The 23,941-nt window shown below is 34.8% G+C and overlaps 2 protein-coding genes across 3 annotated transcripts in view; one reads left to right on the top strand and one right to left on the bottom strand.

Moving 5' to 3' along the window:
• DDX31_3 (ATPdependent RNA helicase) overlaps positions 1-7,147 on the top strand; it is a gene marked incomplete at its 5' end in the record, with an annotated part of 41,112 nt that extends 33,965 nt beyond the window's left edge. Inside the window, 4 exons of the mRNA XM_051218482.1 lie at positions 2,488-2,761; positions 4,220-4,401; positions 5,482-5,629; positions 6,835-7,147. Coding sequence (XP_051074058.1) covers positions 2,488-2,761; positions 4,220-4,401; positions 5,482-5,629; positions 6,835-6,909 — 679 coding nt within the window. The 3' untranslated portion in view covers positions 6,910-7,147. The remainder of the gene's footprint in view (positions 1-2,487; positions 2,762-4,219; positions 4,402-5,481; positions 5,630-6,834) is intronic.
• An 883-nt stretch (positions 7,148-8,030) lies between these two features.
• DDX31_1 (ATPdependent RNA helicase) lies at positions 8,031-20,998 on the bottom strand. Of its 2 annotated transcripts, none has more exons than XM_051218481.1 (9): positions 20,887-20,998; positions 20,651-20,786; positions 17,158-17,577; positions 13,506-13,762; positions 12,572-12,813; positions 11,351-11,521; positions 10,458-10,793; positions 9,250-9,593; positions 8,031-8,259 (listed from the first exon to the last, which is right to left on the bottom strand). In XM_051218481.1, the coding sequence occupies exons 2-9, from the start codon at positions 20,683-20,685 to the stop codon at positions 8,151-8,153; spliced, it is 1,914 nt and encodes a 637-aa protein (XP_051074057.1). In that variant the 5' UTR covers positions 20,686-20,786; positions 20,887-20,998; the 3' UTR covers positions 8,031-8,150. The 2 variants fall into 2 exon arrangements, with proteins under 2 accessions (XP_051074057.1, XP_012801562.3); XM_012946108.3 differs by having other exon boundaries at positions 20,651-20,850; positions 20,887-20,986.
• Between the last annotated feature and the right edge of the window lie 2,943 nt (positions 20,999-23,941).

The following is a 23,941-nucleotide window of genomic DNA, read 5'->3' as shown; positions in this document are numbered from 1 at the left end:
CTTCGTTATTCGTTTGAAAGAAAGTGATAGTGCCCTATCTAGCAGATGTCCATTGAGCATTAGTTAATCCTGAAATCCCTTAATCTATGTTTGAATTCAACACTGTTCACTTTCAAAGGGACATTATGTAAACAAACGGATAGAGTAGCCATGGGATCTCCATGGTATCGCTTATTGTTATTAATTTATTTATGCCCCGTATGTAATCGTTTATTTTTGCCGGTATCATCAGATCACACATCTGGTTCACGTATGTGGATGAAAAATTTCTCGTTATTAAAAAGACTTTCTTTAGAAATCCCTCCAAACAGACAAAGACTTTCTCAGAAAATATCAAATTCGCTTTCTAAAAGGAAGATGAGCATGGTAAATTACCATTCTCAGACTATCTAATTAAAAAGAATTTTAAATTTAACCACATACTGAAAACCGACACATTCAAATAAATATGTCGATTTTAACTCTGCATATCCACTTGGCACAAAAATTTTGCTAGCCCTGAGTCATTTCAGAAGACTAATCAAGACTGTTACTTCCAAAGTAGGCAAACTTAAAGAAAAAGATAATATAATAAGCATCCTACTATTTAGTTATTTTCCTAAGAATATTATAAAAAACATATTGCAGCAAAACTACCCTTCTATAATTACCAATTCAAATGAAAAATCTTGGATTGGTACAACGGGTCTTGGAAGCATACAAAATTAGAGCTTTCTATTACATAACCAACACTTTAACGGACTCTTTAGTTGGAATAAAAAATATGATCTTTAGGTACGCACAAAAGCGTGTCTTCAGATTAGGCTTTGTCGATTGTGATACATTCTACATTAGGGAGTCTTCTCGGAAGATTTTGACTAGTGCCAAGGAACACCTAAGTCACACAAAAATACCTCCTCATAATTCTATAGAACTTAAAAATCCACAAGTTAGATCAGAGATAGGAGTACGTGGTATGTTCAACAATAACCAGTAGAGGTAAAATGTTCGCGCGCTAGACTGAAGGTCCCACGTTTGAGTCCTATTTATAGGATCGTGGATGAGCACTTCTAAAGAGTTCCATACTAGGACGAAACGGCCGTTCAATGATTCTAGGTTTTCAATGCAGGTCTAGCTCATATCAACATTTAATTTAAACTGTCATAATAATCAGATGGATATTTAAAAAATATCAAAATAATTCAAAAAGGTTTTTTCAACTATAAAGAGAGGAGCGTAGCCGGATGAGGGTTTGACTATTCATTCAACCTGGACCTTATTTAAACAACCATATTTAGCCCATTTCTTTTTCCAAACAATCTGTAAAGACGCACTGCTTCATATTACGAATTTACACCTTCATCCACACAAAAAAGCACCGCGGTATATCACACAGAATCACCGTGATCAAAATAGCATGACAATGACATATTCAGACCTATTATGATTTTGATTGTAGTTAAAATATTCTGCATTGTTTCCTTCGTATTATTTAAACTTGTGTTAATTTTATTCCGGCTGTTTATTTGCTCTGGAAGTGACTTACATTAAGTTACGAGACGTCATAAATACAATTTCCTGCTCACTAGGATATCACAAAAACTTAATTATCATAAGCTATTGAATAATAATAAGTAGCATAAGTTGGTAAAGAATGAAGCAAACAGCTTCAAATAAAGACATCGAAACCAATTTAAAATGCAATTATTTTTTTTAATTTTTGTCCTGACAAATTTATTTCTTAATGTTTATTGTTCTGAATGCACAATGAAAATTTTAGTTTGTTTATGATAGTTCATCTTCTATTGGATGTTGTTTAAGAATGAGATTGGTCAGTCTCTTATTAGCATATCTCCATCCTGCGCGGATTGCCTCGATAGTCTTAAGTCATAAGCACTGTAAGCAGAGATAGGTAGTGGCTAAAAGTGAAATTCAGGATCCGCGTTTCGGCCTAGATTTACTTGCATCCGAATTGATGTTCACCCAGGAACTCGAACATAGTACCGTTTGTGTCAAACGTTATCGCGTCACGCACTTAGCTACTGACTCCAGACATTCAGCCACACTCAGCTGATTAGTCACAAATGGGACGAAACGAGCGTTCTGGATTTCGCTGCTAGCCCCTATCCATATCTGTCTATCTATCATAGGTTTGGTTGCTTTACATCTCATATATCTGATCACAAAATCCTTAAAGAAAATTCAATACTCAAGCCATATGCATTCGATAAATGTATACATATTGATGATTACTGAGAAGTAAACTACGTCATGTTTTTCCAATTAAATTCTGTTATCCTTAGTTGAGGAAGTTAGCTTGGATCCTACTAGGACTATTACTTGCTTCTGGTTGATAGATGCCAACTATCATGAAATATAATTCCAATGCTCCCTCCTGAGTGTTTTCCTTTAATAAAATTTTTAGAATTAGTTTAGCCAACATAATATAGTAAAAAAATTTTACTTGTTCTCTAAATTTCTTTCTTTCTGCAACTTATTTTTTGAAAGGCCAAACAAGGAAATTGAAATAGCAAATATAACAAAGAAATGGACTATAAATGATATTTCCATAGAAGGTGTAATGGAATCACTGATGAAACATGTAGATGAGTTAGCGAATAATTTGAGAAAGAATTCAATGGATATTTTAGCACAATTACAGCGACGTAAAGATGTATTGGTAACACAAATTAGAAGTGAATTAGATAGTGCTCACAGTGCGGTCAAACGTATTCAAGAACAAACTGAAACCGAACAAGATGAACATAAAATGACGTTAAAGGTGCGATTACTTTTTATTTTAGTTTGAATTACTTACTGCTTCCATAATTGTTTCAGGAACTCTTTATTTTAATAGTTGCGATCATCAGTCAATTGAAGCTAGACCACCACGGAAATCCTGGAAGCACTGGACAGCCGTTTTGTCCTAGTATATATATATATATATATATATATATATATATTATATATATATATATCAGAAATTTAAGCCACATTTTCAACCAGTAGCATGTGTATCATTACCTGAAAAATAAGGCTAAGTCTCAACCGATAGCGTACTCTTATCATTTGGCTAACATCTCATCAGTCCATTGTATTAGAAACAGGCTTGAATTATAGGCTTTATGTACATAAAGTTATAGAAACAATCAATTGTAAATGTTGACTGCTAAGTAATTTCAATAATTTAGTTGATGATATAAATTATTTGATGTAACATTGTCTTAATGATATAAATTTAGTCGTCAACTTTGGGTTTCTATTTTTAAGCTTTATTTAAATTGTTTTAGTTAAGAAAAACTTGTTAGGCTGAAATATGAATAAGGATAATATAGGTTATTTGTCTCAGGTTTTATGTAGTTATTCTATAAATAACTTCAATATACATACATATATAAAACTTCATTAAATAACAAGCTAAATCCAAAAAACTGTAATGTATGATGAGACTATAATTAAGATAACTTATTGCATTAGGGCAAGCCTACTCAGAAGTTTGCAACACTTATTTCCAAACTGATAAAACATTGAATTCAATCTACCGCTTATAGGTTTGATTGAACTGAATAGTTATGAATGCTTATCATATATAATGATCTACCACTATAAAATGGCTTACAAATTATTGTGGTGTTCAATACAGGAAACGTCGGGTGGAAACACTGTAGCTATTTCCATATTTAACTCCTTGTTTCTTTTTTGATAAAACGAGCGACGAACATATACGTATTTACATATTATGGATGGAAATAATCATCATAATCCCCATTTAAACATTAAAAACACGAAGTTTAGCAAAGGGATCTTTTTTCAAAGAATTTGTTGTCGAGCTGTATTTTGTTAAAGTATTAGTTCTGTGAGGAAATATGAACCAGGAATAAAGATGATATGATGGAAAAATTGTAATACTAGATTACGTAATATGAACAATAACAATAAAAGATTGTATGTATATGTGTGTACAAATGTACATCTTGATAATAAATTCTATGAAAAGAGATCTCTTCGCTGAACATCATATTTTTAAAAATAATTATATCATATGAACTAGTATACAACCCCCGTTATTGTATATGGATGTCGAAAACACACAAGTGTTTCTGAACAATTGCAACCTAAATGAATTCCAAACAAATATCTATTGAAATATTGGACTTCTCACTGAAATGAAATTAATAGTATTGAATAAAGCCATCATTATTACAAACTGAGGAAATATTATCTCGTTTATTTAAATTAGCACTATCGTAACCGAATTGAAGAGTTAGAAGATGAAGCAATAAGGAAAAAATTAATTGAACAATTGAAGCTAAAAGATGATGAGATTGAATGCTTGAAAAATGAAATACAACAATTACAACAAGAAATCAAAAAATCAACGATTGAAAGAAATAAACCAGATCATGAAGAAGCAAATGATAGGTAACTTACCTTCTTCATTATCTATCTATCTATCTATCTATCTATCTATATATATATATATATATATATATATATATATATATATATATATATATATATATTTGTTGCAGTACTTGTATACTTAACTATATTGATAGAAAACATCAATTTCAGTAATTTATAGATAATGTAGTTCTTGGGATGAATTCGTTTCAGCTAACGATGTTATACGATACTTCAACACAGCAAGATAATAAATCAACAAGCTCAGCAGCAAAAAATTATAAATAATAATATCCATTAAGATGGAATGAAGAGGAATTTTAATTTAAAAATAAACAGATGAGATGGAATAATCAAATGTATGGAATGAGACTAAGGATAGAGAATAAATATAACTATCCGATTGTCAGAAATTCTGGGCCATGAAATCCCAACAAAACCAGATTACGGTATCGTGAGCCAAAAAAAACGATATTCACACCTATTAATATGAGCCATCCCAAAAGTCGTAGGTTTCATAGTTTGATAGAATGTCTAAGTGTTGCCAGTATAATGCTTTTTAGAACCTAATTTTATAATAGCTAGCATAAGGTGACGGTGTACGTGTTGGCTTGATATGTGTTACACATTTTTCAACTATATCACTCAACAAAGGTTTGAATTTTTAAGTGACTTGTAATGACCATCTATGACTACATATAACCCAGAAATTGCTTAACTAATCAGTTTTTGACTTGAACGAATAATGCTTCAAAGACACCTATAATAATCAACTTGTAACTTTCTACACAGTCTTAATAGACAACTATGCTACAGAAATCGCTTTTACTGTAAGGCTATATGTTAGTGATTAAGTTTAGTTAACCTGATGGCGGAATATTAAAAATACGTCCCTACCATGTATGAGTAGAGATCTGAAATACACATTAAGATGAGAAAAATGTCTATGCAGCGAAAACATGTAAATTTTAATTTAACATAATCTGTCTTCACATTCATTCTACATGATATATTTAGAAAGCATAAAGATCTTTCATCTATTCATCAATTATTATATTCACTAAATCATAATAAAAATGGTACAAATGATTTGGTCAGTCAACAACCAATTCGAATAATTACTGAACTAAAAGCACGGATTCAACGATTGAGAGAAGAAAATATGGCATTACGTCGGCTACTATTACGTCGACCACTTGTACCGGTAAAGCAATCAGATCAAGAAAGTGAACAACGACCATTTTGTGTAAGTCAGTTTTAATTTAGGTAGTTAACTTCCAATTGTAGCATTATGGGTATATATATATATATGATTAGCTAATTTTTAATGAGAAAACGAAAATTAATGCAAAAATCGTAATTGATATCACTATGAATCTGTAGATGGTTATTACGTTATATACAGATTCGTGTAATCGGTCTTCAGTCTAAATTTTTGGTAAGATAATGATAAAATACAGCTCCATCAACTGAATTAAGTGTGCTGATTCTCGGTCTTCGACTCAACTGTTGAAAGCCGAGATATTCGCTCATCACTCCATTATAAGTAATCGCTGATTTAGTTAGTCTACCCTAATTTAGTAAACGGATTATGTACCGATAGTTTTTCTTTGATCTACTTTATAATAAGTAGGATTGTCAATGGTTTATATTAAAACATACCACAAAAATCAGATGAATTTGAAATTTTGACCCAAAGTTCGAACGGAACTATTAGACGGTTACAAACTACCACAATATCAGCCATTCCCGTTGAAGTTGAAGATGAACTTTATTGATATATGTCAACAAGCATGAAACTCAGAGAGATACACTGACTGCTGAAACATTTAATACTATTTGCAGTACAGAATGATTAGCCTGGTAACTGAATCATATTTACTAATATATAGATCAAATGTCAGGACTTATCATGAATAGTAAGTAAAAGAATGGATGAAAAATAATCTACACCCATGTATAGACAATATCATTGTAGAGCAGTTTTAATAAATAGTCGCAATACCAGTTGATGCATTAAATTATACACTACTTACTAATAAAATGCTACATGGTTGAAATAGCACTAACAACTGTCGTCGAATTTCTGAAATTATATCCCAAGTCGCGATACCTCAGCATAGAGGATACCTGACAAAGTTTATCCTATGGTTTTTTTAGGAGCCATAGCTAGTATGGTACAATTAAACCATTGAGATGGAATTTTCCGTGAATCTAGTTGTTATTGAGAAGTAAACCATATGCAGCAATAGCTAAGTATAATAATTATGACGTCTGACTGACTGCTGAAGAACCCCACACTGGGACGAAACGACCGTTCGGCGCTTCCACGTCTTCAATGATGGTCTAACATTGATACATTCATGATCTCAATCAAAACTTAACAATTTTTATAACCCTATAGTGATGAATAATAAATGTACAAATTCTAAGACAGTTTTTCTTTTACAGAAACCATCCGATGCACAATTCATGCAAAGACTGAAAAGTAAAGGGAACTCAGAAAGATTTATATCGAAATTTTAATCATTTACGAACATATTCATGGACATTTTGATTTTATTACGATCATAATATTTCTTCAAAATACTTTGGCTTGGAAAACTTAACCAAGATTATTAACATCGGTTTTTTTCTTATGGCCGGTGAAAGATTCTTGTTTGATAGAATTTTGTTTAAACTTCAAGTAAACTGTTAACTTATTCACACTTATTTCTAGAGTGGATTTAAACGAAATAAAAATAAATCATCCTTTTGTTTACGATGAAGTTGTTATTTTTCGACGTCAGTATGATAATCGTTTCACAGTCAATCAGACTTGTTAAACACTAGTTTTCTCCATTAAACGATAGAGGATAAACAAATAATGCGATAGATAGAAAATAACCAAATATGTAGCGTTAAATGACAAAACAGACCAATCTCCAACATTAAACTAACATTTTTCAAATATATACATCTACATCTTTTAAGCAACATTATTGGATTACGAAGTTCGCCTGCATATTATTTAATAAGTTGAATCTTAGTGAGGAAATAAGATAAACAGTTATCAATAAATAGGAAATTATGGCATCTTTCAAAATGTCTGATGGTTAGACATGTATAGACCAACCTATTCTTCATGTGAATATAAATCATTGTGCGGAACAATAAGATGCTTATTACAAGTAACCAATTATTTGGTCAAGCAAATTTACCTTCATATAACTTTTATAGAGATCAAGGAATCACATGAAGGTTATTGTTAGTTGTTTAAAAGGTAAATCCTTTTCAGAAAATTGGCTATTTTCAATAAACTACCTGGAATATAAATGTATATTCGGAATGATAATAGTTTTTCAGTATTCTTAGTCAACCACTTAATGAATAATATCTCCCTTTAACAAACTGAGTTTGCTGCTTTATTTAATATTTCTCATATTATTTGACTGCAGTCTTCTCAGTCATGTGGCTTTTATTTCGATCAATTATGTTAAACTGTAATTTTGTCTCGAAAACATAATAGTTATGTGTAGGTCGCGAGGAGTCAGTATTTATTGTTAAAGTAGGCGTAAACCTATTTAAGAATGTTTTAGCAACACTTAATTTTATCTAATACTCGAATACGTTAGCAAAGGATGACAGATCTTGTAAGCAAAAAGTAGTAACAATAATTATAAGTTTATATGTAGAATATATCTGTACATAAAAATGCATATTCACAGATTGCTTTTATACACATGAGAAGTATGTAAAAAGTATATACAAATGGTATATAGATTGGATTATAAACCATATTCTGCAAGCATGTTACGTTTGGCCAAATCAGACGGTTTTGTGCGGTTCATAGTTTGCTTCTTCTGGGGTTTATCGAATGATAAAGCAGATGAATACCTGTTTTTTTAAATATTTTTCAAAGTGGAGTAAAAATATGAAGAGATCTTTTGATTATTCATGTAGATGAAACCACTTTAAATGAAATATTGTACAAAAAGAAACACTAAATTCTCGTAGAATATACTAACCCAAGTCCGTAACGTAATGCGAATATGTATTATAAAGTTAGATTTTCTGACGTTTCCAAGTTTAAATAGTACTATTTAAACTTGGATTAATTTTAATTTGGTTATTTATCTTCTGAAGAAGTGACTTACACTAAGCCACGAAACGTTAGAAAATCTAATTTTCTACTCATTGAGATATTACAAATATATTATTTATTTATTTATAACAATCTACGCAATGCTCAATTTACTCGAAATTATCAAATCAAACTTTGGTAATGATACCTACATGTATTATAAAGCTTATAATTAAGGGTTTTCTATACAAAAAATTTAGATTTTGATTATGTTGTCTTGATTTAGTTAGATATTATGTCTCAACACTTTCACGCTGTCCGGCATAACACATTTCCATACGCCATTTCCTTTATTAAAACATAAATACACTTCCAATGGTAATCTATTATTGATTCATATATACCAACAAAAGAATATTAATTGGTCAAATACATATAACCAAAACCATCTCTAAATGAGGAGTGCAAACTTTTCTACTCTGGACAATAGCACAATTCAGACAGAAATATCGACTGAATCTCTATAATCCCATGAAATGTTGATGTATAATATTAATTTGAAGTAATGAATTCAGCAATATACAAAGGTGCATAATTTTTCGAGAAAATAAAAGTATTTTTTAAAGAGATCAGCCACTTCACTTGGGTTGAGCACGGTCATACGTAACCGTCAAGGCGTTGTGGGATTGAATCTCGAAAGGCTCTAAACTGGCATGCTACAAAGGTACCAGTCGTAGAATAAGTGTTCGATCAATGCATTAATATGTGAAGATTTACAGCAGTTTATGTTTACTTCAACTTACTTTGGTTTTTGTGGTACTATGTCATCTTCGTTCGAGCTATCAAACCCCCGTTTCTTTCCTGTAGAACTCTTCTGCCTATCAGCCTTAACAAAACGACCTCTTACACGAGAAGCGACATCGGATGGTTTCTTTTGTAGACAGAATGCTCTAGCAACATGCCCTAGGTGAAGACGTTTGAAAGTGAATATAGGTCGTAAGTCACCCGAAAAACTTGCATAAGAACGTAGAAATGATATATAGGCCAACTCTGAAAGTGATGTCAAAGTGTCATCATTGTCTACAGCATGAAGAAACAAATGAAACAGCTGACTAGTTCCCTCTTCAACTGTTGTACAATCATGTGGCTAAATAATATAAAGGTAGGATAAAGAGGTAGTTTACTGTCATTGTTCAACAAAATTTACTTAAAGAAATGAAGTCTAGAATAACAAATAATATATAATTAATTTAGCTAAACATGAAAATATTAAAATGGGAATGTTGTAACTTGTCGTTTGAATGCTTATTGTCTTGGCTCCTTTAATGCTACTTTTTGTATCTGGTCGTCGTTGATTGTTATGTCGGAAACACTTATCACTTATACTCGGAACGAGGGACCTCTGCAGGAAAGATATGACACAAAATCAATTTTTATACGAAAATATTTTGATTGAACCTCTGTGTAAGAAGATCGGGTTTGGAAATATTTAATCGAGAGTTTTATGCTCACAAAGTTAAGTCGCTTAATGTTTCATACAAACTACTTCAGTTGGTTATAAAAGCCTATTTTCCAACAACATTATTAGATGTAAAATATTACTTCATATATTTATTAAAATCGAAATAACTTATGCCCAAATAAGTTGCTTTTTCTGTAAGGAGAAATTCAGCGGCATTTTTATGGCATCTAATGAAGGCAATGGTTGCAATAATCTTAGTGATTTCAATAACACCGCTGATTTCAGTGGCGTTTATATATTTAAGTTAGACAGAATGTTAACTAGCAGACTCGCTTTATTGATTAAACCAAATATAAATATATCCCTTAGAAATCTAAGAAACATGTTTAACCAATGGCGAGCTCCTCGTTCCTTAGAAAAGGGAGCTAAACATTGGCTGGTAGGACTTGCTTACTATTTGGCCGGTGTTTGATTGGTCCACTGAATCTGAGTCATAAAAGCAGTTTACTTTAATACATAAATAAATCTAAAGTAGATATGAAAACATACCCTTAGCTTCCCAGGATGCTTAGTATTCTGTAAATGAAAAAGAACGGTCTGAAGTAGATCAGGCAAACTTATTTCTTTCATTTCAATTCCAACTTTTGATTTTAAGAGGTTCATAAATTCAGTTTCTTCAGGTTCTAGAAAAAGCAATGCTTTACCATGACCCCCAGCTCGTGCAGTGCGTCCAACACGATGTACATAATCGATAGGACCTCCCGTTACATGGTATTGTACAACCCAAGCAACTGATGCTAAATCCAAACCTCGACTTGCAACATCTGTAGTGATTAGAACACCAGCTTGACTAGATGAAAAGCTACCGAAAGCTGATTCACGTTCCTTAAAATAATAACGGTAAATTAAGAGAATAGGCATGTAAATTGTAAGCAAAAAAACATTGAGAACAGAACTATGATAAATACCACTCTTTGTAGTCAGTGAACGACAAATACTAACAGGAGATTCGATCGATACATCCCTTCATAGCACTGGGTTTCTAAAGACAATATTTGTAATGACAACTTTTCTTGAGGTATACCTTCTTAAAAACTTAAATGAAGTGGGTTGTAACCACTGAAAAACTCAAAATAGTGAGTTAGATTTTATAACTTTTATTTTATTTTTCTCATTTGTGTTACATCCCCCTTTTTATGAACTCATATTGGTTTCATTATATGCAATCATTCTTTGTTGTTCACTTGCTTATGATGTAAGTCGTCGTATACTGAATGGTTACTAAATCGTGTAAGATTAACTGTCATTTTTATTTCCTTAACCTATACAAAAGCTCTTGAATATGAATACCTAATAGCCAATACAGTGAAAATGATTTTAAAAATTGTCACTAAAGACTACATAACCTGTGAAGGCGTTTAAAAAGTTTACATAATTCTTACTTTATGTTCCATGCTTCCATGAAGCCGGTAAATCGACAGATCCATGACAGGTATATTAGAAATAAGCTCCTCAGATTCATCGCATAATACTGATTTGAATAGGTGATAATGAAAATCCACACAATCCTGAGTTGCCATAAAAACGATTAGCTTCCCTCCATTTTCATGATACTGGAAAAAGAAATAAATTTTACTAAAGAATACGGCACAGATTTGAAGATCACATGTAGGCACATCAATTTATATAACTATATAAGTATGGTTAAATCAAATAATTATAGAATCGCATTGATTACGAATGTATTGGGTATTACTAAATTGATATTACTATTTAGCTATTCCCTATGACCATTCGAAAATTCGCTACGAAGATCCGTCTAGTTTGATTACTTCGAAGGCAAGGACAACTTAAGTTTTACGGGTGATCTCCATTCATTAACTAAATAAGCTGAGTAACTTAATTTCTAGTGGTAAGCTTAACGAGATAACTCCATTCATATTAACAGATGACAAGTTTATTGCCATTTTATTGACAGTTGAAGTATGTAAAACCGAGGTATTTGAATACATTGCTTGACGGGTACCAAAGATGCTGTTGTTTGAAACCTTTACATAAGGAAATATTGTTATTAACAATTAAGACCCAATAAGAAAATATTTTTAGTACCGACTTCTTCCATCTTCATGTTTTCGTGTTAAAAAATAGAATCTATAGAAACAATCTTTCAAGAAAAACACGATGCTGTCACTGCATTCCGGTTTAGTAGACAATAGAAACTTATTTCTGTACAGTATATTGAGGAAAGAAATCTCACACCAGGATGTGAGCTATTCATTTTGAAATGGACATGATAGCGTTAAGAGTGGATTCGTGTAGTTGAATCACTTGACCTCCAACTAGAGATATCAGCTACTTTTGCATATTCTCGATTCGATAGCCAAGTAGAATTTATTAACATAAACTTAGATGTGATTTATTGAATCGAGTGAATTAATTCATTTACCAGGTGCTTGTATATACGTTACACCCGAAGTCTGAGGGGTAATAATACTACTTCGTTGCTCAAATCGAAGTAGGAGGAGGGTTCAAACCTGACATAGTGGGCGAAGTCCGAACGGCTCGACCAATACGCCACTGCTCTGTAGTTAATGAGTTACCTAATATAGAAAAAAACTAACGAGTAATATTCACTGAATAAAGAAGCATGGAAAACCACTTACTTTGCATTTTAGTAATAAGAAAGCTGCCAATGAGACAAGCCTCAGTTTCCAAGGAACAATTAGTGCAAAATGTTTTAACCCTGTAGGAAGAGCAAATTCAGCAACGTTATTTACTTGTGTATTTAACTCTACTTCAGAGGCTTTCGTTATAGAAAGTTGGGTATTTTGAGCTTTTGTTTCACTTTCTGCAACCACGCAACGTACAGGATTCTTCAAAGTCATACCAGCAAGAGCTTCCACTCCTTTGGTTAGATGGAAAAAAAGAGATAGAAGTAAGTCAACAGATATTTGTGAAGAAAAATAACTACAATAAATAAATTTATATCCTGAACTTTAGTAGGACTTTTGGTTGGTAATGATATGAACAATATATTAATTAAAAGCATACATTGAAGCTATTATCAGAATATTTGGATATTTCTGATGAACAAGGTATTCTTTAAATGAATTATTACGTCGTAGTGACAGTATACAACAAGTGATCCCAGAGAGAGAAACCCAGTATCTACTAGCTAAGAGTATTACGTGGTTATTTATTTATGTTCTTTGGAAACATCATACATATGATACCGAGATATGAGGCGCCCTGTAAAAAATCCATACAACGCTCACTTCTTCACAGACGTAAAGTTTACATGAAGGAAAGTGGATGATAGTTTTGTTGAGCCAACAGAAGAAAACGTAGAGACTTGGGATCGAAACATAAGAGAGCCGAATTGTTACTTAATTTTCTCCCAGGTCAACAGAATGAGAACTATGAAGAGTGCTTTAAAATTAGATTTATCTAATTGTTTTTTCCATAACCATTGTTTTCACTTTTTTTACAACTGACGAGTAATATATCATCATATGCATCTCTTCTTATAACCTCTTTCTTTCAGTTACTCAACTATTTTTCCTTTAGATAAAATAGAAAGAAGGTAGGAAAACGTACCCGGAGATAATGTTGCAGATAAAAGGACGGTTTGAATTTTTGATATGGATTTATTTTCCGTCGAAAAACAATTGAACTGCTGCGTTAATCCTTCAACAATCTGTCTAACATCTCGTTCGAATCCCATTTCTAACAAACGATCAGCTTCATCTATTACTAGCCATTTTATTCTCCGAAGATCGAGTGTGGACGTATGTCCCATATGATCAAGAATGCGCTTTGGTGTACCAATTAGAATATTGATACCCTTTCTTAGACTGTTTCAAGGGAACAATTAGTAAAGAGAATGAGATTTACGTAAAAGATAGAAATAATGTCAACATTAACCTTAGTAGCAATCTTTAGTCAAACAAAGCTTTTACAAAACCAATCAGACAGAAACAAAGTAGAACCTGGTGCATATGTGCACCAGCTCACGTTGCCACACAATATCAGCACACCGAGATGAAATTAAAATAAATCGCACAGTAGCAGAATCGGTAAATGTATCAGTAGTAGTGTTAAAAAGTAGGCATGGACAATACAATTCGAGAATAAATGAATTAGCTCCATAAAGCATGTAAGAAATGATTGAAACTTCAAATCAAAGGGAAGATAGAGAGTGAATGAGTCTGTGTCATCCCAATCGAATCCGCCCAGGTTAACAAACGTCTCCAATCACTGGTTACGATAATCATGCAAACTCTAGCAAGATAGTCTGGACCAACCAATATAACGCAGACCACCAATCAATGATATTATGGACTGGTACCACGATTTGGTTTTGCCATTCTTATTTTTCTTCCTATATTTATTTTCATGCTTGTTAACATTGCTCGTCGAGGTATACGTGGTTAGGTATACGTGACACATGTCTCAACCACTTTAATCGAGAAAAATTCACTACCTCATCAATCGGTTCGACATCCTCATCCTACATTCAACCTTAGTATTGCTAACTCAACTGTCCCAAAATACAAGGGTATTCTTCGAAGAAATGTATGATAAAATACTAGCGATCTCAAAATATCTATTTCTAAAGACCATACGTCACAATCATAGAGTAGGACAGAGTGAATTTCTGAACAGTATAATCGTCCATTGATTGGTAGACAGACATTTCGCCTACTACACAAATGACGCAAGCCTTCTGAATATGTGCCTAAATTTTGTTAGACATCAATCAACCCACCAGGGCTAATAAAACTTCCAAAATAAGTGGTCGATACACTAATCTACTTCATTCCCTAATATTAATTCAGGTGTTGACTCAATGTCTTCATCAAACAGGATTATATCATCTATTGAGTGGTGGCTCAGTGGTTATAGAGTTCGACTTCTAGCCATTAAGTCACAGGTCCGAATTTTGCTCCACCTTCTAAAGTTTGGACAACTGGTTAGAACCACTAGCTCTAAAACTCAGAGTATGGCTCGAAGCGAAATACATGAACCTAGACCCGGTGAACGAGTTAATAAATCTCCCCGTATAAGACCAAGTCAGACAATGAAAGCTTTGTCTCTATGACAAAGCTAAATAAAAATGGAGGAAGAGGGTAACGCTGATGAACACCAGTTAAGAATTCCGACAACAATTTGCCATGATTCCGACTTGATTGGTAGTTTTGGAGAAGAGTCTGAACAAGGTTAATGTATTTCCTTGGCATACCTTACAGTGACAGACACTAACATAAAACAATTTTGAAAATGATTGATTTGACTGGATTTACTCCACATATTTTGATTAGTTTTATTCCATCTTGGATTTATGTTGTAGTCAGTGCCTATAGGTATTGTACTTATTTGATTACCTTATATAGTCTTTTTATCGTCAAGTAATCGTAAATGCCAAGATTAACGCTCGTTGAAAACATTATAGTTTTTACTTAACTAGTTAGAATTCTATTTGCGAAATCGAAAGGACGAAGAGCGAATGTCCGGCGCTTTAATCGGGTTGGTGGACATGGAGATTTCACCTAGGAGTTGGAAAACTCTGATTCCAAACCAATGGTGTACATGGGCTCCAGAATCCCGAAGGAACAAACGGCGTATGAACCAACAGTTGGTCACCGGTTACCATGGAACTGCATCTCCTTACGTTGCTCCACTGCCTAATGGATCAGACCTTTAGGCCGAATGCTCCGGGTGTGGTCCCCTAAGAAAACCACCTGCTTTGGTCTGGGCACCCGAAAAATATCACAGCCCACACACAAATCAAGTGACTTGTGTGGCACATATGTATTCGGTGCCTCTTTGTACCAATATTTGTGTGTTCAAATAAATAGACAGAATTCTGTATACCTGGTTCATGAATTTGAATACATGAGTAATAGTTTGACATTATAATGATCTTATTCGAAAGACCATTTTGGGTTGAGTTGCAAGTGGTTTCTGTCACGAAGTGATATCACTTGACATACCACTAAGAACCAAAACAGTTGTTCAGTATACAGACTGCTGAGGAGCCTCAAAATGTTTTCATTTGCTTGATGCGTCGTAATATAACAAACAAAAGTGGGTGGTCATCAATTGCTGTTTAATGTGATTTTCACACTTGGTTGATTATTTGTTAACTGGTAAGTAATTCAGTTATACTATTCTGGTTGATTATTTTGTCTATAAATTTTCCTAGTAATATACTCAGATAGTCAGTGGTTCTGCCTTCTAAGGCATTTTCAGTTTGAGATTGAGGATCAACCCCATCCCAGTTACTCTAAGAATTTTACTTATCAATTATCTTAACAAAGCACTTAGAATGTAGTATCACAACAGAATACTGAATTGCTGATAACGGTTACAACACAACAGATAAACAAAGTTTGACAACTAATACAGTTTACTACCCATGAACACATAACTAAAAGATTTACGTAAGATAGTATGGCTAAATAGCAAGAATTGTCACTAAAAAACCATGACGTAGACCTCGCGGTCAAATATTGGTGACTAAACTAAACTGGAAGTGATTTGCCATGAAGAGGATGGGGTAGTATTATTTACATCAATATACATTAAGGACTGTATACGAAAATCTGAAGGTAAGGATATGGAAGAGTGGTACTGCAGCCTCTTAAACAGAACAGTTTTAATTATAATATACCAACAAGGTAGTTATCAGTGATCAATATGGTCATAGAATACAAAATTTTCGGGATACTATATCCTGAAATACAACATGCGAAAAAGAAAGTCAGTTTTAACATCGTATATCAATTTAAGGTGATTTTCGTTCAGTCAACTACGAAGAATCCTCGTGACTTCTATTCATATACTTTCAGTTGTATTTTGTCATTTGATTCTTAATTCATTTTTCTTGTTCATTTCATTATGATTTATACTCGGTGATAATGACTCAGTTGATAAAATTCTGCAATCAATAATCGCTTATATATATCTGAATTGACTTAAATATGAAGCCAATCTTCTTTTGTCTCGTCTAATAAATCTTTTTAACAAGATTTTTATTTTGGAGTAAAGAAGTGGATTGAGAGAGTAGGGCTACCGTATATAGTATCGTAGTTATCAAAATAGTTATCGAGTATATCCCACATTTGTAAGAGAAACTGATAGTTATTTAGTTGTTATTTCAGTTCACGTAGGTACAAAATACTTTTAATAATCCACTGAAAGCTAAAAGTAGTAAAATGAAGTCTGTATATTATTCAGAGAAATATACCTTGCTTTCTGTGATTTTCGTTTCATCCCTCCAACCAACAATCCTGGAACAATACGTACACAAGCTTGAGACAGAATTTTGAAAACATCAAATGTTTGTGTTGCTAATTCTCTTGAAGGAAGAATTATTATCCCTAAAGGTCCATCTTTACGTTCAACGGGAGGGTCAAGGTTAATTAACCGATCGAACAGTGGGACTGCATATGCTAGAGTTTTGCCAGATCCTGTTTGGGCACGTAATAAAACATCTCTTCCATCAACTAAAGGAGGAAGTGCGGCTTCCTGAATAGCGGTTAGATGGTCCATTTTGAAACGGTTAGTCAGGCAAGTAATCAAATGTGGGAAGATATCCAACGACTCACACATATCTTTCCAATGCTTCGAAGAAAAAACCGGTTCAATTTTGGGTTTCACAGGTTGGCTAAATAAAGGCAACCACAGTTGAAGTAAGAGGTTGAGCAAAGTACTTAAAAAGCGTTTAAAGTCATAGTAATAACAAAATAGGAAAAAAAGAGGGTTGTGTTTACTGGGTCACATGTGGTGAGGCTGTAATTGTAGGAGCAGTTATATGACACCTCTCTGTAGTCGGACTAGCGGTCGATTTGTCTATATTGCCAGTAGAACTGATGGTGTTCATATTTACCTACTAACACACCGACCAAGACCTTAACGCTTACTGATACTCAAGCCCAGTCTAAACTGATGTCCTATCAGAAGACGAAAATAGACAGCACATTACTTCTCTGTTGTACTCTATTCAATCATGACTCAAAACCCATACCCACAATGTCTGACCACACAGCAAAGCAATTAAGGAATTATAATATGTAAACAACTTAGCCATAACTGAAATAAAACTGGAATACCAGAGAAATTATTAGTCTATTTGGAACAAGATTTACGACGATTCATACACTAAACAAAAGCTTGGGAATAGGGAAATATAAAACACAATACGAGCGTTTACTAATTGTGCAAAAGATATAAATAAAAACCTTTCCTATGATGGTTCCACATGTTACACTCCCACACTACTGGTTCAACTATACCAAGTAGTAACAAAATATCACAACTCCACTGTTTGTTCATAGATGTAACTCTAGAGAGTGGAAATAAATCACCAAGCATTGTTCTGGACCACTAAAAATCTTTTAGAAACTCGTACATATGTACAAGAAAAACTTGACATAATATACCCTATTAGAAGTTCTGCTTGAAAGGACCATATGATAAGTCTTGCAAATTTAACACTATATTCGTTCCCTAAGCTATTCTGTAACCCCCAAGCTAGAACTATACAGCGACCTGAACAACGAGAGAGAAGACGCGAAGTATGCGATAAGTACTTTACTCCAAGGTTCGCTTTAACACAGAAAATATAGGGTTTTTATAATATTTTTAAATGTCCTTGGGTTGCTCGAAGATTCTGGAATGCTACTAAACACGGCAGCAGTATAGCAACCAGCCAATCAGAACCTCTACATGTGACGTTTCACTTCCTTGATATTTTTGGCTAAAACTTCAAGTGAACGCTGATTGGATGAAACGCTTCTCAGTGTTTTCTGATCCTTGCTTGTCTTTTGCAAGAAATTTTCTGGATCACTACAACACCATGTCACATGTTAGGTGAGAATTACGGTTCCTAAAAGCAGTCGACAATCATTTTCGGTAACGTCCAGTCAGTCCGTAAACTAACTATAGAAGTCAGATGTTTGATCCATTGAAACGGCATGGTCATAACCTTTGACTCGTTATTTTTGATAACTGGCACAATATTGAAGAAACTGCCCTGAGTACACATCACAAAGATACATAGGTTCAGTAAGTTTGTTGATAGCGGGACTGAACCTAAAAAAACTAATGCTAGATGAGAATGAGGACAGACAGATGCTATAAAGGAAATCAAACACGGTTTAGGATTGGAAGATACATGTCCGTTCAGATTATTTACTCGAAGATCATAAGAAATGAGACTTTTTGAAAATAACTGACCAGAGAGTAGGGAGAACTTAAGAATTTAGAGTTTTCGGGCAATTATATTGAGGCCCGATTTTGAGTCCTGCATGAGTTGGACAAGTGATCCACCTGATGTACTGAGCTCATCCTGGCAGGTGACTTCTTTTTGAGTTACATTTATAATTGGAGCGAGATTGATAGTTGCTTTGTCGTACGAGGATTTAATGTCTCGTATATCACAACTCCAACTAAGTCTTTCAACTGCAATCTATTATGGATAACGTACAGTGCGTCACACAACCGACTCTGCATACAAACTGGCATCACTGACCTGTCTTAAGAAATCATTATGACGATGTTGCAGAAATTTAGTTCTTACTTTTGTAAGAAATCTGTAACATCGGTGTCGCAAAGCGTAATCTTATAGTCCCTAATAATTCTAATCTATGCCAATGACCTTACGTCAATATTCTTATTTGCAGGTACGTAATATAACAGTAAGTAGTGACACTGATAGATTTGAGCTCCAACCTTATTCACTTGGTCAGGACGTTGAGACTGGCAGAATAATTCCAGAAGTGCGCTAATCTATGCCTATCAAGGCAACAGTCACCAGCACATTACTAATAAAGCACCGACCTCGCAATTTAAAGTGCAAAAAGCTCTACGAGTAATTGGTTGTAACTTCCTCAACTGAAAGAATTCTTCTGGTTGTACGTTTCCGTTCCCTCCACTATTATTATTATTACACTACCATACACTAATCCGTGGTCGTGATTATTCTTTTTTTCTTGTATGCACCTTGCATTTTTTTTCTCTTCCCATTCCCATTGTTTTGTGTGGCGCATATATATCTGGTGTCGCCTTGTACCAATATTTGTGTTCAAATAAATAAATGAGGCTGACAAAATAAACTGCATAGTGTGGCCATTCCACAAACCCTTCAAATACGTAGATGATATGCTTCGTACTTTGTAGCATGAGATTAAACGGAATACTGTAGTTGATCAGCTAGAATATGTTTTGTTCAAGATTATAGCTCTTGGATGCACCTAAAACGTCAATAATCGAACTTCCCACTATTTCTATGCAGTGATTGAAAACACCTGGACCCATATCATACTTAATGAGACGATATAATATGCGAAACTACGACCTATCGACGAGGCAATCAGATATAAGATAGCAGGTCTTGACATCCATTCATTCATTTGGCTAAATACCATTTCATCAACTCGTGATGAAAAAATTAAGTCACACCAATCTATAGTCCTCATTTAAAACCGGCAAGTAGATCAACATTCCAAGGTAATTTTAGGGCTGCTCAAAGGTAGTCCATACATTATAGTCTCATTCAATACTTATTGTTGAGAATAACAGGTTAACAGACGAAGAAGCGCCATCGACTCCTGTCTCGACGTAACATCGACTTAAGCACATACGAACGGTTATCAAAGTTATCCTAGTTTTATAGAACTTAAATAGTAATCTCGAGGAAAGTCAGATAAACTTATGAGATAATACAAACATGTTGTTACCTCATCATTGTATGTAGCATAGGAGTCTCAGTCATTTTGTTGTGTATACCAAACTGCAAGGAATTTTTCTCCGGCAAAGACTTACGGCCAACACTTGTTTCTTTCTTTTTCTTCTGAATAACAAGTTCATCCTTAGCTGCAGTATGTATAGGAGCATAAGATGAAGTGATTGAGTTAGATTTCTTACGACTTGACGCGTTCTACTCAAAGTGACTGGGTGTTGGGCAACAAATTACCTTACACTGTTTTTCTTGACGACCACTCGTATCCAAAATATTTAGGATAAAATCATCCATCGTGACCTTTCGAAAACCTGGAAACCAAGTCAAGGTCACCTTATGGTTCAAATGGTTCAAATGGTTCAAATGGTTGTGGACGGAATAGAAGAAGCTTTCGCTTAACAGGCTTCCGTGTCTAGTAGCAGGGGATCACCAAATCCTCCAGGCAGGAACCTAGGTATGTTAACAATAAAAAAGGAAAAGAAATTGGTAAATCATAATGTGATGCTGTCCTTGGTCCTTAAGAATAGGTCAAGTTGCCTCTTGAAGGACTCCTGAGAAGTCGCTTGGACTAGCTCGGCCGGCAGCGAATTCCAGCTTTTGACAACTCTTAAGGAGTAGAAGTTGTGTCTACATTCCGTCTTGCTATGTTGTGTTTCCAGTTTCTGGGTGTTACCCCTTAGATTATTATTCGAACTAAGCTTAAGTAGGTGTTTAAGAGGATGTCCAGAAGTGTTAAGAATACTATAAGCCATTAGTAAATCACCTCTAAGACGCCTATATTCTAGTGGGTAAAGGTCTAGTGAACGGAGGCGTTCTTCGTAAGGCTTAGATTTGAGTCCTCGAACTGATTTCGTAGCTCGCCGTTGGATACGCTCCAAAGTGACCTTGTCCTTATGGAGTGAGGGGGGGGAGTACTATGTTTCCGTACTCTAAATGGGGACGGATGAAACTATTGAAGATTGTATGGAAAGTTCGTCCGTCAAAACTGGATCTTTTAAACAAAGTTCTGATGACTCTCTGTAGTGGTAAATAAATCCCCAAATCGGTATTTCCGTGAGTCCTCGACATTTGACACTGACTTTATTCATTTTACTGGACACGTCTAGCTGAAGGTGCTCAGTCACGCATTCGCACCAGACCACAGTTGGTTTCGGTGTGTTAAGCATCCCTTTCAACTGTTAGCCAGCTTGAACCAAACGTTCCTCGAAATACTGATAGCCTTTCAAATATATATTCGAACCTCTTCGATTCTGCCTTCTGACTTGACTGAGTTAGCATACTTCGAATATTAATGTGTTACTGGTAAAGGGATTGTCAAACTACAAACTATTGTGACATCTTTATATTTTTCATTTTTGGAATGGACAGGAGGTCAGATGATTTGCGTTAGCCCTGAAAATGATGTTCTCTCAGTTGACCCAACTTTTTGGGGGGAGGGTGGACAGATGAAGCTTCAATTTAAATTGTAGGGCCACTGAAATGTCGCTGAGCCCTAGCCAAATCATCCGGCAGTTGGACCGCTGAATATCTAACAGATCATCGATCCCTGCCAAGTTTAAGGACTACCAATGCGTATTAGTTAATCGTAAGCCATGGACTGACTCATACGGCGGTGGTTTGACTTTCGCTTGTATGAAAATACCGCAGGTATTCGGAGTTTGACAACGCTTTTACCAGTAACACCTAATATGAAGCGTACCCACCAAGTGAAATCAAAAGACAGAAGCGAGGAAGTTCGAAGATATACTTGATATGCTACCAATATATCGAGCATTGTCTGATCTAGTCTGGCTAGCGATTGTAGTAGATGCTGAGCACGGCGTTCCCACTCGTGATCTGGTGCAGATGCATGACCGAGCGCCTTCAGCTAGTAAGTCCATTAAAACTAATCTGGTCAGCATCCAATGTCGAAAACTTACAGAGCTATTTATTTTGGGGATTTATTTACCGCTACAGATCACTCCTCCCCTAGTGGGGTAGTGATGACCCTAAGACGTGGCCAGCCAGAAGTTTATACCCAACGAGTTTTGTCGTTGGTAAACACTCTTCTGATAGGTTGCTAGGTTGAGCAGAGTTTGGTTGTCTTTCCTTACTATAAGGGACCATGAAATACAATATACTAAAAAAAATAATGTACAATGAAAATTTTTGATTCCTCGTAAACCTCATCGTTCTTTGTATCGTCTTTTCCAGCCATCCTGGAAAAGAAAAAAAAGATGTAAGTGCATGTCGAAATAAACTCGTACGCGCTAAAAGGCACAAAGTGGGCGAAAAAAAGGAAAAAGCGTAAAAGCAATTTTCACAAAATGTTTTTTTAAAAAAAACATTTTTAATACACATATTAGCCAAATAATAATATATAAATAGAAGCATATTAAAGAACTTTATACATAATGCCATGGAAAATCGAGATGAAACCAGATTTTGACTGATGTCTTACGTGCAATAGTCATTTAAATGTTCTGGAAATCTTACTCTTCTTCCAAAACGCATCGTCTTAAGTCTATTTTCAAATACTGTCGAAGTATCATCGTGTGTGTTGGTTGTCGGATGAGGTATTATAAGTGTCGGAGTCGTGTTGTTCGATTGTACCGAAGGAAAATCGACGTGGATAGGATTCTCCTCTAAATACGCTGCTTTGAGGCGATCGATGATGATGCTATCGTTGGTTCCGTCGTTGATGCGAGTCTCGACATACGAAGACGTGTGTACTATATAGTAGGTCAGGTTGAACAAAAGCATCAGTTGATCGAGGTCGAGTGGAATCAGATTTAACTGAACGAATTGCGTTTGTAAACCTGTTCGTGTAGGAGGTTAGATGCATGTTCATTGAAGAGGATGAAGGATTCACGAATTCTCATGGAAGTCGAAGTGTCATTCCATAAACGAGTTGAGCCGCAGTGTATCCAATGTCAGCTTTCACTGCATTGCGGATACCTAGTAAGACGAGTGGAAGAGCGTCGGTCCACTGAGAAATGTTTGCAGCTGATAGTGAAGCTTTTAGTTGTCGGTGAAAGCGTTCTACCAACCCGTTTGCTTGTGCGTGGTAGGCAGTCGTTCGGAGGCGAGTGGTTCCTAAAAGTGTGGTCAGACGACGGAAAAGTTCAGATTCAGACTGACGTCCGCGATCTGTAGTGATGGTTGAAAGGCATCCGAGGTTTGCTATCTATCGTTCGACGAAGGGGCGGGCTACCGTTTCAGCAGTAACGTCCTTGATAGGTACTGCTTCTGGCCATCGAGTGAAACGGTCAACGCAAGTTAAGAGGTAAGAGTATCCATTTGAATCTGG

Source organism: Schistosoma haematobium, chromosome 1 (assembly GCF_000699445.3).
Source record: "Schistosoma haematobium chromosome 1, whole genome shotgun sequence".
Taxonomy (NCBI): domain Eukaryota; kingdom Metazoa; phylum Platyhelminthes; class Trematoda; order Strigeidida; family Schistosomatidae; genus Schistosoma; species Schistosoma haematobium.
The sequence above is the reverse complement of the archived record's forward strand: the minus strand, read 5'-3'. Positions and strand labels throughout refer to the sequence as shown.